The sequence below is a fragment of the Rhinolophus sinicus genome, linkage group LG03, assembly GCF_036562045.2.
Source record: "Rhinolophus sinicus isolate RSC01 linkage group LG03, ASM3656204v1, whole genome shotgun sequence".
Classification (NCBI taxonomy): domain Eukaryota; kingdom Metazoa; phylum Chordata; class Mammalia; order Chiroptera; family Rhinolophidae; genus Rhinolophus; species Rhinolophus sinicus.
In genome coordinates this window covers 63100662-63117554 of record NC_133753.1, presented here as the reverse complement: position 1 = coordinate 63117554, position 16893 = coordinate 63100662, and the positions used below count along the sequence as shown (strand labels likewise).

Sequence of the window (16893 nt, the reverse complement as noted above, 5' to 3'; positions counted from 1 at the left end):
TGCAAAGCCTCTGCTCCATCAGCAGCTATACTCTTGAACCATGAGTCTGCTCCCCTCCTCCTCAGGACATGGAGATCTGTGCAGATGAGCTCAAGAATATCCTTAACACAGTTGTGAATAAACGTGAGTGGCTCAAACTGTTACGTGAGATGGGCGGGTAGGGGGGGTGTCTAGTTACCTGAAAGTAGCTCCTCACTCTTCTCCATCCCTCCTAGATAAGGACCTGAAGACACAAGGGTTCACGCTGGAGTCCTGCCGCAGCATGATTGCTCTCATGGATGTATCCTTCCTGCCACCCTTCATGACCCTCTGTCATCAGCCCCTGTGCAGCCCATGCGGGCCTGGGCAACAATGAGGGGTGCCCCAGTCAGGCAGCTTGGTCCAAATTCATGCCCAAGGAAAGACTTAAGGAGGTCCTGAGTCATAACATCCTGTCTGCTGTTCTGAAAGGGGCTGTTGGAGGCACAAGTTGGGAAGGCCATTGGGTTATAACGAGGCCCTGCACCCCTGCTCTCAACTCAGGCTGGGACTCTGCCTGGGGTCCTGCCCAAGCAAATGTGGTTCTGAGGACACAGGCTCCCTGGGTCATAGACACTTTGATTGAGGAGGCGTGGAGGGGAGGGTTTAATACCAAGACGGGGCAGTGGGTAGGATACCCTGGACAGTGCTCTCCTCTGGGGCTACCTTCCCTGCAGAGCCCACTTGAAGCCCCTCCCAGTCCAGGGGGATTTTGCTATGTGTGCCCTATAGCCTTGACCTCCTTCCTCCAGACAGATGGCTCTGGGAGACTGAACCTGCAAGAGTTCCATCACCTCTGGAAGAAGATTAAAGCCTGGCAGGTGGGGAGAATGAAGCACGGAAGTGAAGGAGGGGGATGATTCCAGGGGTTTAGCGTGTGACCTCTGTCCTCAAATGTTCTATTGCCAGAAAATTTTCAAACGTTACGACACAGACCAATCCGGCACCATCAACAGCTATGAGATGCGAAATGCAGTCAATGATGCAGGTGCTGGGGAAGAAGGGGTGGTCGGGATGTGGACTCGAGCTGGTAGAAGCAGGACTGGGCAGGGAGGACTAAGCTGCTGGGCCCTACTAGAGGAAGGAAAGCGTTTCTCGTTTTCCTTCCCAAGCTAGACTGGCCCGGAGGCAGGGAAAATAGAACGCAGGCCCCAGGACTGCGACTATTTCCTCCTCTCACGGGAGCCCTCCACAGGCTTCCACCTCAACAGCCAGCTCTACGACATCATTACCATGCGCTACGCAGACAAACACATGAACATTGACTTCGACAGCTTCATCTGCTGCTTCGTCAGGATGGAGGGCATGTTCCGTAAGTGGGCGGCCCCCTCCCGGGCTCGTGCCCTTCCTGCCCCCTCCTGCAGCCTTCGCTGTGGCAGCAGGAATCAGCCCGATCGCCCACTCTACTCCATCCAGGCGGAACAAAGGCAAAGGCCATCTTTAGGCTCACAATGGGATGGCACAGGGAGGGCTACCGGGCTACTCTGCCTGGCAGAGCGTGGTCCTCTTAGGAGAAGTTTCCGTAGTGGAGGGGGACTGAGCCTGTAACCAGCCTCTGGCCTGTGCATTCCTTCTTCCACACAGGAGCTTTTCATGCATTTGACAAGGATGGAGACGGTATCATCAAACTCAACGTTCTAGAGGTAAAGCCTGAGAGGCCATACGCTTCCCCCGTATCTTAAAATTCAAGATGGAGGACTCAGTGAGGCAGACTGGACCCACCGCGTGCTCCTCTCTTCCAAATGGTGGTGGAGGGATGCAGTAGAAAGGAACATAAAGGGAAGCTTAGCGGGGAATTTGGCCTGTGGGGAATGGATATGAGGGAAGACTCCACAGGGCCCTCAGTTCCTTCCTAGCAGAGATCTGGGGGAAGGATGCTGCTTCTCAGAAAGCCTTCCCAGTGTCTGACATGCTGAGGCTGTGCCTTTCCCCTGCCCTGTAAGATGCCTCGGGCTGAGCCCTCTTTTCTGGTTTGCGTTCTGATCGTGGGACTTCCTCTTTCAGTGGCTGCAGCTCACCATGTATGCCTGAACCCAGCTGGTCTCAGCCAAGGCCAGGCAGGATCACTCAGCATTTCAACTTCACCCGGCAGAGTTAGAGCCACTCACCTGAAAAGGACACGGTAGCTGTACCCCCAACAGACCTCCAGGCACCTCATCGGTCCTGTTCCTCCTCCTCTACTTCACTCCCCACTCGGCCTCAGGGCATCTGTCCATCTGTCATGCCCAGACTGACCCTAGTTAAGGAATGAGGGAGAACAATTTTGTCCCTTTGCCATATGGAGGCACGTGTCTGTCTGCCTCAGCTCGTTGTAGCCCAGATGAGAGCTTCCCTCGGAATCTAAGCAGCCTCAGGTCTGAAGCAAATGCTCTCCTTAGCTTGCCCTAGGCTGTTCACAGAGCATTTGCCAACGGCACTGGGTACTTCCTGTGCTACAGCCCTTTGGCACCTTTATGTTCTCCCATCCACAGGACAATAATCAAACTAGCACTTGCTTCTGTCCGGCTGTTTCAGGATGGGCCTGCTCTGGAGTAAACTAGCTCAGTGAAAGAGGGCTGGATACTTTGCGCTGAATCAGAGGTTTGGCTGCCTTCTGAAAAAAGTTGATTTAAATAAAGGCGTATGTATAACTGGTTCTATCATGTTTTGTTTTCTCACATTTAGCAGACAGCCACAGCGGGGCTGAGAAGCTTCCAATCTTACACTCACTCATCACGTGGAGAGAGCCCTAGTTTCAAAATACAACAAAGGAAAACACACATTCACACATAAAACCCGAACCCCACTTTACTCATGCATATTGCTATTTCTTGAGCATAGAAATCACTCAGACACTTTCCAAGATATATGAGAAAAGGAAGAGGAATGGTTGTTGGTACATATTTAGAACATCAAAAATAAATGAGTCCTCTATACTTAGAGGGGCATTTACCTGAGTGTTATGGAGCAGAAATGTAGTTTTTAATCTTAACTCCTCCCCTAACTGACCTGTGTATGACCTTGAACAAATCCATAAATGTGGCTGTTTGCCAAACTATCTGGCTCATGGTCTGTGGCTTATCTATAACCATCTTGTGATTTCCACCCTTCTTACTCTCTCTGCCAACATGAAAAAGAACGGGTTGGCTATGAATATGCAGATAAGGTAATGAAAGGAAACAATTAGTAAAAGTACTTTATTTTACTCTTGTATTTGCTTTATATCTTCTTGCTTTACAAAGTTATGAAGTTCACAGCTTTTATACCAAAATGTAAGAAGGCTAAGCTATTTGCTTATAAACATTTTTTCTGTAGTCAAATATCATTCGATTTCATTCTTCTACTCCATATTCAATATAGGAAAAAAAATTCAGGTATCTGGGTTCTGGAGCAGCTCTAGGGCATGTATTTATTTATCTTAAGCAGGAGAAAGATCTTGAACAGCCTTTCCTCCTTGACCCCCCCTCCTCCAATACATTTGGGCTACTACCTTAAATTTGAGATCTGGAAAACTTTAGTCGCCATGTGACCTAGCAGTGCCACATACTTGGGAGGTGGAGGTGATGTGAGAGGTTACTTTCTGATTAGTAGGTTTGGTTTACATCAGGATTGCACATCCACCTGCGTATGGAACTCACTATAGCCCAAATCACGTCTACCACAGCTTCTATTCCTATCCATTAGACATCTTCTCTGCCATCCTGAGGACCATGATGATTTGGGGCAGGGACAAAATCACTATTTCATCAACATGGCAGGCATGGCCTTCAAAACAGGTCTAGGAGCTCTCCGTTAGGTAACAGGAACAAAGTCTGTAAGTCGGCGTATATAAATTGCAGTTATTTGAGCAAACCAGAGGGAACGTGCTGTTCAAATCTCACTTCACAATATACTTTGATCTTCCCTCCAGTGAATTATCTTCCATAGAGCACACCATACCATTCCACTAAATGTTGTACATCTACTCCGACCAAACCATCCACATACCTAGTCACTAAAGTTGTCCACTGTATAATCTACCCCCCAAGAAAAAAACCCAAAAACAAAAACAAAAAAATCTTTGTTGGGCAAATAACCACTTAGACAGCAGTGATATTGCCTATAACTTACAGGTAGGTCAGGAGCTAAACACTCAACTGCTATTCTGAGACAGAAAAAAAATCTCCCCACAAAAGCAGGAGTGTAGGAGCAATGATGTTCTCTCAAATTCAAGTAACATCAGCTCAAGATAATTCTTTGTCCTTCGAGTTTTGTTTGCATGTTGTGTTTAACTGTTTATCACCGAGTAGAGGAGTATGCCAAAATACATTTTGAACCTGATTAAAAACTTGAAGTGACTGATATTTTATCAGAACAAACTGCCACTAAAACATTAGCATATGCACACAAAAGGATTTATACTGTGGTTTCCCTGGCTTCTGGCCGTTAGAAGTAGGCACACGTTGCTAAAAACAACATCCTAAAAGATGGCCTCCAACTCTTTATAAGAAATGAGTCAGGTTTTGTCAGGTCATGTAACAGTTTCCTTTCTTCATGCAGTACTAAATACCAGTCAGTGCAAATCCCTGAGCCACAGCTCTTCTCTAAGGGGAGACAGAGGGCCAGAATCAGTCAAGACACTGTAGAAGACTTACAAACAGCCGAAGTTCTGCATAACTGTCAAAACACTTAGAAGTAATAACACACAACTACACATAAGCAGCCGAGACGCTCACGGTGCCTTTATTGCTAAATGGGGGCTAGAATAGTGCATTTAGGGTAATACACTAACCTGGAGTTAAATGAATTGTACACATCCTTAAAACAAAGACATGACTGCCACTGCTTCAAAGAAAATGTTGGTGACATGAGGAAAAGTATTGTTAAGTATAGGTGCCCACATGCATACACACGTACGAGAAACATTCATACCCGCGCACACAAAGGCAGACAGACTGCACAATTCTACCAAAGTTAAACTCAGATCAGTTCTTCCTGATTTTACCAGTCTGTTCATACTTTCAAAGGTTCCCCACGATTGCCCAACACCTCACGTACCCCCTTCCTACCCTACAAAGGCTCCACCACTCTCGTCTTTTCAGACATGTCCTCAGGCAGGACAGAAGGGCACCTATGCAACAGAGCATGTGAGACTTTCTTAGCACACTGCCCCACCAACTTGGAAATGTGGCTTCCTTACAGCCCAGAGAAAAATGCCAGGTTTGATAGTAAATCCAAATAGACTTTCCTGGGAAATCACCATTCCCAAACCCAGAGAACAGTCTAGCTCCTCCGGACTAGTATAGGAAACGGGGGTGAGAGGTGGGAAAGGCTTTTTAATCGAGAAACAGCACAAATACTCTTTATGCAATAGGATCCTCTCTCCGGTATCACACAAATCTCAATAGTGTGGTCAACAAAAGCATTTTCCCATTCACAAGGACAGAAGTAAATAGCTTGTGGGGGAGTCAATCAATATCCAGTAGTAGCTCCTAGATTAGTTCTCATATTTTTTTGATCCAGTAAGAACCACCTGGAGCCTCTCCTGGAAAAAAAGAACACATACTGTCTTCCATACAATTACAGGGGGTTCGCATACCCTCTTGAAACCTTTCCATGAACCCCAGTCCCACCCCCGTGAGGTCCCCCTGCCCTAGAGCTGGAGTGAAGAAGACATGTGAGCAGATGTCTGTGTGTCCTAACAGGGGTGGAGAGAAACCCGGATGCTCTGCAATCCTAGAAAACAGGAGAAGCCACAGCCCAAAGCCTGGTTCCATGGCACTGGGCTCTTCTCCCTTCCTGTCTCTCTCTCTCTCTCTCTGAACAACCTTTCAGAGTTTTGAAAATCCAGAAACAAAAGAATAGAAAGCAAAACTCCTATATCGTCTCTTGAGAGTCCAGAGAAAATCCCAAAATAAAACTCACTAAGGTTTTGTTAATGTGGCTACTCTCAATGGACAGGTAGTCTTTACCTTCACCAGATTCCACTCTTCTTTCCCAGCCAGTGGGAAGTGAAGGTAAGACAATGGTTTCAGAAATCAGTCTTTAAGAAACCTGCTTGAGGCCCTAAAATCTGAATTCAGATGCTTTATCCTAACTCTCCCATCTTGGGTGCTGCAGGGGAGTGGAAAGCATCCTGTGAGACCAGAGGAAGTATCTGATGGCTGCCGTCTACGCACAGCTAGAGAATGAGAGTTGGCAATGGCGCAAACTAAAAGGTTTCAAAGCCACAGCAGCCTTGGGGACTCAGAAACTTGGAAAAGGAGATAAAGGCAACACCTCCAGTTCAAACGGCCTGACAATACATGCAGCAGAGAGAGCCCAGGTCTAACAGCAGATTTCCAGGCAGATGTTAGGTCTGCATGCAGCCTCCAACCAAGTACACTAGCAAACTTGCAGAGGTTCACTAGGTAGTGCCGTCCGTAAGGACTTGTCATTATGTGACTTGCTGTCTGAGTTCCTAAAATATAGTCAGCAGAGCCATCGCTCTAGCTGTAAAAAATCTACTTATCTCTCTTTAGCATTTAAAGCCAGCTCTGTCCATCTACGAAGCAAGAGACTATTGAAACACACTGCACATAATTATGAAGACAGGAAACAATTTGCTCCAATTTCAATACCCAGTTATTACAACTGAAGAAATTAAAACTGATCCTAAAAATCTAGCATTTGAACAAACTGGTACTTAAAGGCCTGACTACAGGTTTAAACCATCATACGAACATAAGCTAAAAAAAATCACAAACTGAAATTAACAAAAATAGGTATGATTAGGGTCAAACTGGGGAACCAATTAAGATCTGTATCTTTAATAAACATCTGGCAAACACCAGTAGCATAAATGACTATATGCCATGTTGTCCCAGAGGAGTATGGTTCCTTAAAACCTGTTTCAATCTGACAAACCTCCAGCAAGAACTTAAAGTGTTAACCTATCATCCCATAGAGCTGCCCAGACTTATGCTAGTGGTAAGCCTGGCTAGTAGTATTCACTTCCTTCTTCCCTGCTTCACTGGGGAAGGGAAGAGAGTGGCCTGTGTGACGGGCCAATGTGAAATTAGTTGAACTAATGACTTCCCAACATGGGAGGCAAAAAGCTTCATGAATCAATTTTGCTGTCATCCTCAGCATGTCGTTCAATGTGTCCTGCAGCATCCTAGGGAAAAAGGGAAAAGGGCCCGTGAGAGAAAGCAGGTAGGACAAGAGAAAGTCAAAGCCAAGGGGAGCTTCATGGGTACATTCTAAGATCCACACACGAAAGGCAGTTAGGACCCAGCATTCTTCGTTTGAAACCTCGTTAAGCTATCCCCCGAATCTTTGAATCATAATAAAAAGAAAAATTCCTAGACTCTCCCTATGTATTGCAATTCTAAACATTCTATTAATAACTAGGCAAAAAAGGCTCCCAAGCCCTGCTCTGAACAGTCGAATGATCTCAGGTTGACCTCAAGTCCCACTGATGTACCTGTTTGGATCCTTTCCTAGCAGTGAAAAAAGCATCACAGTTCTTCCAGCGACATTTCAGAGTTTGAAAGTTCGGATTCGTGTGGTCAGTCAGCAAATGTTGTTTTAAATGATCAACAACGCCAAATATCAGAGAGCAACCATGCCACTGGAGAGTAACAGAATGAAAGGGTAGGTTAAAAATAGTACTGGAAACATGCAATTAGAGTATTCCTATTTGTATACCACAAATTTGGTGGAAACAAAAAGTAAGCCCCTTATTCTTTAATTTATTCTTGGCTATAAAAACAAAGCCAGAGGCAATCAAATTAATTATCACTATGATGAGGAACCTTAAAAAGATTGGGAAGTCTTTTGACTCTGGTATTTTGAGAAGGCAAAGTAATAAGTTGGCCATTACATCATTAGACAGATAAAGAAAAAGCAAATGTTTATAGACAAGTTATCATAAAATTCAGTTTAAATCGTACTTATTCTTTATCTTGCCATCATAAAATGGGTGTCTTTGTTCATTTATTTAAAAGACAAAGAGCTATCCTACAATATTGAAAGGGTTGTTTTTGATAATTCTAAGAACTGTTGACTTGTAAATTTAAAAATAAAAATGCCTGATTAAAAAAACATTTGTGGAAATATTTGTTGTAGGAAACAATGTCTGCTGCGGAAGCCTGACTTTACACAAAATCTTTATTATTCTACTTGAATCACAATCTTGCGATGACCTACTTTTTCTTTTTTAACTGTTAACTTTACTTCTAAATGTGGCTCGATTTCACTTGTTAGTCAGAAAGCATAAAGATTCTTTGTCTTGGCTTCGTCTGTCCCTATAGGCTTGCTTGTAATAAATCTTATGATTCTAATTCAACATGTTAATTTCTAAAATGTAATGCAGATTTGAGTTCTTCTTCCTGTCAGTACTATCCCATTCCTCTAGTTTTCAAACCAGTCAGTATTTTCCCAATTCCTCTAGATAAATTAACTCTCTGTTTAGCCTGCATCCTGTTGTACAAGATTTTTGCTTGCCTTCGATGAGAAGACTAAAAAGCAAACACAGTAAAGTGTAAAAAGCTGAAAGGTAATTAAGCTGTGGACAAGCCTAAAATCAAATTTAATAATAGAGAGTGTCATTCCATCAATTCTGAAAAGAAGGTTAGGGTTTGGGGGAAAAGTTCAGTGCCATAAACTTTCCTTTGGTCACTACCAATGTTAGAACTCATGAAACAAATTAAGGCTTGTAAGGAACAGGTGTGCAAGTTTTGAGGGTTCATCACAAGCACCTACCCAAAAATAAAAACCATGAAATTTAGTGTAGAAAACTGAGGTTTAAAAATTCAAGCAGACAGATTTTTGTTTGTCTATTCACCAAAAACCAATGAGGACACAAACCAAACTTTTAATATATATAATCCCTGAGGAATAGGTATAGTACATTGGGCAGGACATGAAAATAAGCACTTCGACTTTTTATTTCATATACTTATGCACTGTTGATATTTCTGTAAGCATGTACTGATTTCATAATAAAGCAAAATAAAAACTATCAGGGAGATAAATATCCTCTGAGTGAAGGATATTTAAATATACATCATATGTAATCTTATAGACTTTTCAATTAAAGAAGTATAAAAGCATTTTATGTATGGTTTTTAAAGATAACCTTCCTTGTCCTGCAGTGGAAGTCATAAAGTAGATGCTTCACACAGAAAAATACTGCACTGCTGATAATGAAGGTCTATCAATTAGCCTAGGGTTGAGCAACTCCTAAGTCTGGTGACAGGAAGAGTTTCACTCCTTACCCAGCAGCGGTAATTCTGCATCAGATTCAGCCTCACGGCCTGAATACTGCCATCATAACAGCCAGTATAAATCTGGAAAGAGGTTTATCATATCAGACCCAAACAACACACAAAAGAGCAAAACATCCTCAAAATAAGAGTCAAAAGCTACTGGTACTAACTGTAATAAATAAAAAAACACCCATACAATAGTTTAGTGGTTACCAGAGGGTAAGGCAGGTGGGGGGCAGGAGATGAGGGTAAGGGGGATCAAATAGATGGTGATGGAAGGACAACTGACTCTGGGTGATGAACACACAATGGGATTTATAGATGATGTAATACAGAATTGTACACCTGAAATCTATGTAATTTTACTAACAATTGTCACCCCAATAAATTAAAAAAAAAAAACCCACAAAACTAAACCCAAACCAGCCCCAGAATACTACAGTGGGAAAGTATCTTCTAGATCTTCTAGTTTGGACACTTTGAAGATGTGCTCCTTAGAGAGCTACTCTGGGGACCATGGCTGACAGCAAAACTGGGAGGGCTCAGAAGCACGGACTTCCGCTTTAACTGGTGTGGCTCTGGCTTCTGTTGGGCATTACGTACTAGGCATCTGTATTTCATTGAAACAAAGCGCTCTACTGCTCAGAGTCTGAAAAACATCCATTCTGGTTCAACCCCATAATTTAAAAATAACACAAATTGAGGACTAGCAGGGTGGAGTGAGTGAGTGTCTACTGTCAGGTCTGCTGTAACTATGCCACACTGGCCAAATCTGCTGACTCTACTGCAATGTTCTGTTCGAATCATAAAGTCTCTGGAAAAAGCACCACTCAATGCTTTTTGAAACATCTTCTATTTAATGGTAGTATTAGATTTTCATTGTAATGATTTTTGCTACATTGTAATGATTGTTGAAAATGAAATATCCAACAATATTACTGGGTTATATCTTGATATTATTATGCCAAGGGATAGAAAGGTAATCGATAACGAGACCTCTGTCATTTTGGGAAGCGACAAGTAGTAACATCAGTTTGTAGAATTTTTAGTAAAAGGTAAATCTGTGGCCTGGCATAATACTCACCATACTTTTATGGATGGTCATACACATAATCATGTCTTTGTGTCCTCCATAGACTTGCAATCGATCATGGGACTTAGGTGAAGGAAAGAAACAGAAAGAGAGTTAGGCTCTTTATACCTCGTGTTTGATAAGCATAGTCCCTGAAGGTCTGGGGCAGATTTAAAACTACACCTGAGGCATCGAGATGAAGCAGCAGTCGCATTTTAACAGAAATATAAGGGTAATCTTTCTAATACCGTGATTCCCCAAAAATAAGACCTTGCCGGACTATCAGCTCTAATGCGTCTTTTGGAGCAAAAATTAATATAAGACTCGGTCTTATTTTACTGTAAGACTGGGTACGTTATGTGACGTGACGTGACGTGACGTGACGTGACGTGACGTGACGTGACATAACATAACATAACATAACATAACATAACATAACATAATATAATATAATACCGGGTCTTATATTAATTCTTGCTCCAAAGTCGCATGAGAGCTGATGGTCCAGCTAGGTCCTATATTTGGGGAAACATGGTAAGTACTCCTCCTCAAGGAAGGAGCTGGTAATTGCAAATAAAACCAATTTCTGTGTAAGAATACAGTTGCTATCTGGAAACCATTTAAATTTTGACACCTATGGGGCGGACCACATATCTCAGAGCAGTGTTTCTGAAAGTGCAGTCCTCGAATCAGCTGCTTCATAATTATCTAGAGCCCTTGTGAAGAATGCAGATTCCTGGGTCCCACCCCAGCCTTACTATGTAAAAAAATCGATACCAACACAAATAGACAACCTCCCCCAAATCGTTCAAGCAAAATACTGGATCTAAATTCTACCTGTAATTCATAGACACGAACAAATTTATCCAGGCAAGCAGTCACCATCACTTTTCCCAGGATATTCACCACAGTCACTGCATGATTGTGCCCTTTATAGATCCGCACAAGCTCACCAGTCTGCATCAGAAGACAGATAAGGGTCACTAGACATTTTCAAGGTACCTGCCCACTTATGATTTTGAACGTGATAATTCTGAAGCTACCTGTACACACATGTACACTGATTTTAACAGAAGTACTTCCACAAGCATTTGTTATATACACAAAATATGTGAAATGTATCCTCATGGAGACAACTTAGGATCACAGAAAGAGAAGGGCCATAACTCTATCTGTATGCATTTTATAGATTTCGAAGTACAGTTGACCCCTGAACAATGCAGGGGTTATGGGTGCCCACTCCTGCACAGATGAAAATTAGCACAACTCTTAACTCCCCAAAAACTTAAGTTGTCCCTCGGTATTTGTGGGAGAAGGGTTCCAAGACTACACCCCCACCTCACCCCACCTCCCACAGATACCAAAATCCTAGGATGCTCAAGTCCCCTCTATAAAATGGCATAGAACAATGCATATAGTTGGCCCTCCATATCCATGGATTCCCAATCGTGGATCGAAAACAGTACAGGTGTTTACTGAAAAAAAAATCCATGTGTAAATGGACCCAACCAGTTCAAAGTCATGTTCAAGAGTCAACTGTATTTTCACTTTTATCATTTCACTGGATCTGGACAACAAGTCTCTGGGGACTTGGATTATCCCCAGGGTACAGACGAGGAACTGGGCTGCAAAGAGCTGCCTCTGACCTGAGGAGAGTGCCTCAGCTGTTTTTATTTGTTCTATTTTAAACTACATATCATATCCACTTTTTTAGAGCCTCAGATGCTCAATTTGTCTCAAGTTTAAATGAGGCATTCAAGCTAAACCTTACATAAACTGAGTCTGCCCCCTATTACAAATTTTGATGAGGTCAGAATTTCTAGGGCGCTCAATATCATCCAAGAGCTGATGCATAGGGATTATTAGCAAGCCTCTCAGTGGAAAAGCGGCTTAATTTAAATAGTAAGAGGTCTGAGGAACCTTCAAGCTTTAACCACCATTCTATTAAAGATTTCTTTACTCTAAGCCAGCAGGGCTTACATGAATGTTGTGGGCGTGGACTGACTGATCACTGGAGCCGCTGAACACAAGGTCATTCACCACCTTAAAGAAAAAAAACTCAATGAGTCAGATTCGGTATCAGGTTCTGAGTTTCCTCTGTAATTTGTAATGCACGTTGGCGAACCCTAATTTCCACCCTATCTTGAGAGGAGCATGAACTAGGTATAAAAAAATAGTTAAGTTTCTCACATTTTCTGAACTGAAACATATGTCCTACAACCAGATACTCTGATAAACTGACAATGTATTATTAGGTTTATTACCTCTTCAGAATGATTATGAAGTAGCCTAGAAGGGCAGGAGAGTGTAGCTACATTCTACAATAAAATACCCTTTAACTATTTCTAAGTTAACATATTAAAAGAGAGGACATGCGTTGGTGACCCAGGCCTATAGAAAAGGACTGTAACCTCCTTGCCCTTTTCAAGATGACTGTGTTCTAAGTCGGGCATTAGACAGCACAGGGAATGCCATTCAAACACTTCTATTTGTGCCAGACAACGAGCTCCTGCTCTCTTGCACTATACTCACCTTCATGCAGAGAATCGTTTTGCTGTGCCCCTCCAAAGTTCTGAGGAGGAGTCCATTCCGTGCATCACGTACACTAATGGTACAGTCGTAAGACCCCACAACCAGCAGCTTGCGGGCGCCTTCCTGAGCTGTGGCAAGACAGCTAACGGCCCGAGGGCCATGGCATTCAAAGATTTCCAGTCGTTTGTTGTTCTGAAAAAATAAGCCACCATTATATGAAATAAAAGCAACTTAGCTGGTAAACCTCAAAATCAACTAACCCATATCACTACCTTGATACAAACTCTAAGTTCTATTACCTATAAACTTCTCATACCCACTCCCAATCTTTAACTTCCCAAGCTCTTCCATTCCCATTCCAAATTTCTTTGTGTTCATGACTCCCTTCTCCCCCATTCCAATGGTGGCAAACTCTTACCTTATGAACTCGTTTCTAACTTCAACCCACCCTATCCTGATCATAATTAGAACTTGGTTCTCTTTCTATGCCCTCTCTCACTTCCCTTAAGTTAATGATAATGATCAACCTTTGTTTCACATTCTAGTACATTTCCAGGCCACAGACCCAGGCACAATTTCACGATTTTTTGTCATCCAAAATTTATACAATCTATTTGTCATGGTGTTTCCAAAATTCTCCACGGAGAACTACTTTCTTAGCCAATTTTAGTAAGACTCTCTCATTCTCCACCTTTCTGTTATTCTGACAGCCTTCTGACTTCTGCTTCTATGTCATCTGTCACGACATCATTTAGTGGAGTACAGAAGCGTTTATATCCATCAGAATGGCCTGGTCACACCCTGAGTTCCCAAACTTTCCTTTCTCTCAGATTTTAAACTTGCTACCCTCATCCACATACCAATCTTGTTCATAAAGCCTCTCACTTCCCCCAAAACTCTAAAAACATACTTAAAGTACATGCAGGGGGTAAAACTCCCAGAAACTAAACAAGCACAAAGTGGCAGCTGGGAACCTATAGAGCTGAGCAACGATTTCAGCCATCTTAAGGTGCTGGGGAGACAGATTGATGGTGTCTGGCCCAGGGGTGAATAGGCCCTGATAAAAAGTCCTAGCTTTCTGTTGAGACTCTAGAAACACTGCATTCTAGGAGTACAGGCAAATCAGAAAAGGCCCAGCCCTAACAAGGCTTCAAAATTCACATCTCCGCAGAGACTCTCAGATGTCTGTCTTGAGGTCCATCTTTTCTGGGGCTCCTCAACCATTTAAAGACCATTTAAATTCCCTGTCATCACTTTGCCCCTAAAGTCTTGCTCCTAACTTCTATCTACCTTTGATAACATTAAGCTCAGAAAAGAGAAGAAAATTAGGTAATTATCAAATTTTATCCTTTAAAATATTTGAAAGGTATTCTTCTTTATTTCTATTGCCCTAAGCAAATCTAATCTAGGCCATTAGCACTTCACATCTGGAATGCAAAAGCTTTCACTAATTACCCTTCTGTGATCTGTTCCTGTCAAGTGAACCAAATAACCTGGCACTTGATTACATGTGCTAGATTATTCTAATGTGATTGTAAGCTTCTGAAAAACAGAAATATTTAATTGCATCTCTTATAAGTAGTTCTAGCTAGCATGTTGAGAGATAGTAGATGCTCACTAACATGAATGATACTATAACTGGGTATAACACAGTAAATATTCTAACATGATGTTAAAAGATGACCAGATAACCTTGGGATATAGTGTTACAACATATTAGTAACCAAACCTATCAATTCCACCTCTTAGATTACACCTTCTATCCATTCTCTTCTCTTCACCCTTAGTCTAACTTCTCATGTCAGCTTCCATTAGAAAGCCTCCTAAATGGTCTCCTTGCCTCTACTATTATCCATATTTTCCAATCTCATCAACTTCAGAGTGCATTTTCTAAAAATACAAATTGGATCATGTCTCTCATACTTTAAAGGCTACAAAATGAAGTCCCACTACATTAATAAAGCACATAGGGCCATCAAGAACTGCTTCCTACCCATTTCCTAAGACTCATCCTGGGGCCTAGCACATAACAGATGCTCAATAAAGGTTTATTCAAATGAATTTATCGTTGGGTTAGAAAAAAAATGAGACCACATGGGCATGAAGGCAAATCTTTGACTTAGTTCCCTTTACAGAACAGGCTACCCTCATGAAACCCCAGCTCAGTTCCAAACCACATCAATGTCATACTCAAAGGCACTTAAGCTTGTTTTTCATGGTGTCATTCTTAAAATGAGATAGACTAGTTTAACCTGTGACTCATTATTTGGCTCCCAATTGTCAAGCTTGATTTAATTTAGCAGAGTTACGTTTTGGTCCTGGCACACTTGGGTCTGCACAGACAGAACGCAGGATCTTGTTTCACTTACATCAGAAGACAACAGTTTTTGAGTAGCAGCTAATTCTGTTGCTTTCTCACATAAGAAAACAGGAAAATGTCTGCCTTCCACGTCTTCCCACACACACTCACACTACTTTTCAGGGGAATGGGAATTCAGCCTTTTCTCCCCAAGCACGAACCTTTATGTTGAAGGTGACCACAGTGCCATTGGCCAGTCCTGCATAGAGGATTCGCCATCTGCTGTGGAGGCAGAGAACCCGGTCTTCCAGCTGTAACTTCTCCACACACTCTCGTGTCTGATAAAAGTACACAATACCTGATCAGCAGAGGTTAACAGCAAGTAAAATATGAAAATAATACTTGTGAAAGCCAAGTATGAAAGATTCTTATGAGAAGAAAATGCAGCATCCTCTATTTTGTAGATTTTTTGCCTCCTTTGAAACATGTTGCCAAAGACTCTCAAGTTGTAGTTAATATAAAAAACAGATACATATGGTGATGGAAAGACAACCGACTCTGGGTGGTGAACACACAATGTGACATACAGATGATGGATTATAGAATTGTACACCTGAAATCTATGTAACTTTACTAACAATTGTCACCCCAATAAACTTTAATTAAAACAAACAAAAACAAAAAAACAAATACAAATTCTAATAATGTTACTCATATTTCTAATTTGAAATGTAGAAATTCTTCAAAGGGAACTAAGAATTGGGTATCAGACTATTAAATTAAGTAGCTAAAGATAAAGTTAAAGCTGTACTTGACATCTAAAAAGGAAAATGAAGATTATATTAGGTTGGTGCAAAAAGCAATTGCGGGGCCAGCCCGGTGGCTCAGGCGGTTAGAGCTCCAGGCTCCTAACTCCGAAGGCTGCCAGTTCGATTCCCACATGGGCCAGTAGGCGCTCAACCATAAGGTTGCCAGTTCAATTCCTCAAGTTCCACAAGGGATGGTGGGCTCTGCTCCCTGCAACTAAAATTGAACACAGCACCTTGAGCTGAGCTGCTGCTGAGCTCCCGGATGGCTCAGTTGGTTGGAGTGTGTCCTCTCAACCACAAGGTTGCCGATTCGACTCCCACAAGGGATGGTGGGCTGCGCCCCCTGCAACTAGCAACTAGCAACGGCAACTGGACCTGGAGCTGAGCTGCGCCCTCCACAACTAAGATTGAAAGGATAACAACTTGACTTGGAAAAAAGTCCTGGAAGTACACACTGTTCCCCAATAAAGTCCTGTACCCCTTCCCCAATTAAAAAGAAAAAAAAAATCTGTAAAAAAAAAAAAGTAATTACGGTTTAAAAGGTTAAAAATAACTGCAAAAACCTCAATTGCTTTCACTCAAACCTAATAGTTGTATATATAATTGCATGAATCAAATATGTGCTTTTCTGCAATTGATTCTCTATTTTAATAGCTCCCAAACTTCAAACCATTGTCAGGTTAGCTTGTCCATAATTACCCAAGAAGCTTTTAAAATATATAGAGCCCCAAACTTCACCCCCAATCACTAGATACTAATTCAGCAGGCTCTGGAATATGTATTTTTCAAAATTTCCTTAGTAACTCTATGCATATCCAAGTTAAACAAGCACTGGTTGATTTGATCTTCAAGAAACAATTTCCATGAATTTCCAGAAATAGGTTATGCCAGTAAATCTAATTACCTAGAACACGCACAATAGAGCCAGTAACATAGTAAGTGCTCAAGATGATA

At 42.1% G+C, this 16893-nt stretch overlaps 2 protein-coding genes across 7 annotated transcripts in view; one reads left to right on the top strand and one right to left on the bottom strand.

Annotated features, from left to right (window-relative positions):
* CAPN3 (calpain 3) overlaps positions 1 to 2648 on the top strand; it is a 44749-nt gene extending 42101 nt beyond the window's left edge. For 2 of the 3 annotated variants that reach the window (XM_019725413.2, XM_074327870.1), the window contains 7 exons: positions 66 to 123; positions 216 to 280; positions 771 to 839; positions 928 to 1006; positions 1214 to 1330; positions 1603 to 1661; positions 2023 to 2648. In XM_019725413.2, the coding sequence (XP_019580972.2) occupies positions 66 to 123; positions 216 to 280; positions 771 to 839; positions 928 to 1006; positions 1214 to 1330; positions 1603 to 1661; positions 2023 to 2049 (474 nt within the window). In that variant the 3' untranslated portion in view covers positions 2050 to 2648. The remainder of the gene's footprint in view (positions 1 to 65; positions 124 to 215; positions 281 to 770; positions 840 to 927; positions 1007 to 1213; positions 1331 to 1602; positions 1662 to 2022) is intronic. The other variant, XM_074327871.1, reaches the window with a different exon arrangement.
* Positions 2649 to 3180: 532 nt separating this feature from the next.
* The window catches only part of ZNF106 (zinc finger protein 106), a 59092-nt gene continuing 45379 nt past the window's right edge, over positions 3181 to 16893 (bottom strand). For all 4 annotated transcript variants that reach the window (XM_019725406.2, XM_019725407.2, XM_074327866.1 and 1 more), the window contains 8 exons: positions 15352 to 15468; positions 12832 to 13023; positions 12280 to 12342; positions 11137 to 11256; positions 10312 to 10383; positions 9237 to 9308; positions 7442 to 7588; positions 3181 to 7132 (listed from right to left, as the gene is read on the bottom strand). In XM_019725406.2, coding sequence (XP_019580965.2) covers positions 7076 to 7132; positions 7442 to 7588; positions 9237 to 9308; positions 10312 to 10383; positions 11137 to 11256; positions 12280 to 12342; positions 12832 to 13023; positions 15352 to 15468 — 840 coding nt within the window. In that variant the 3' untranslated portion in view covers positions 3181 to 7075. The remainder of the gene's footprint in view (positions 7133 to 7441; positions 7589 to 9236; positions 9309 to 10311; positions 10384 to 11136; positions 11257 to 12279; positions 12343 to 12831; positions 13024 to 15351; positions 15469 to 16893) is intronic.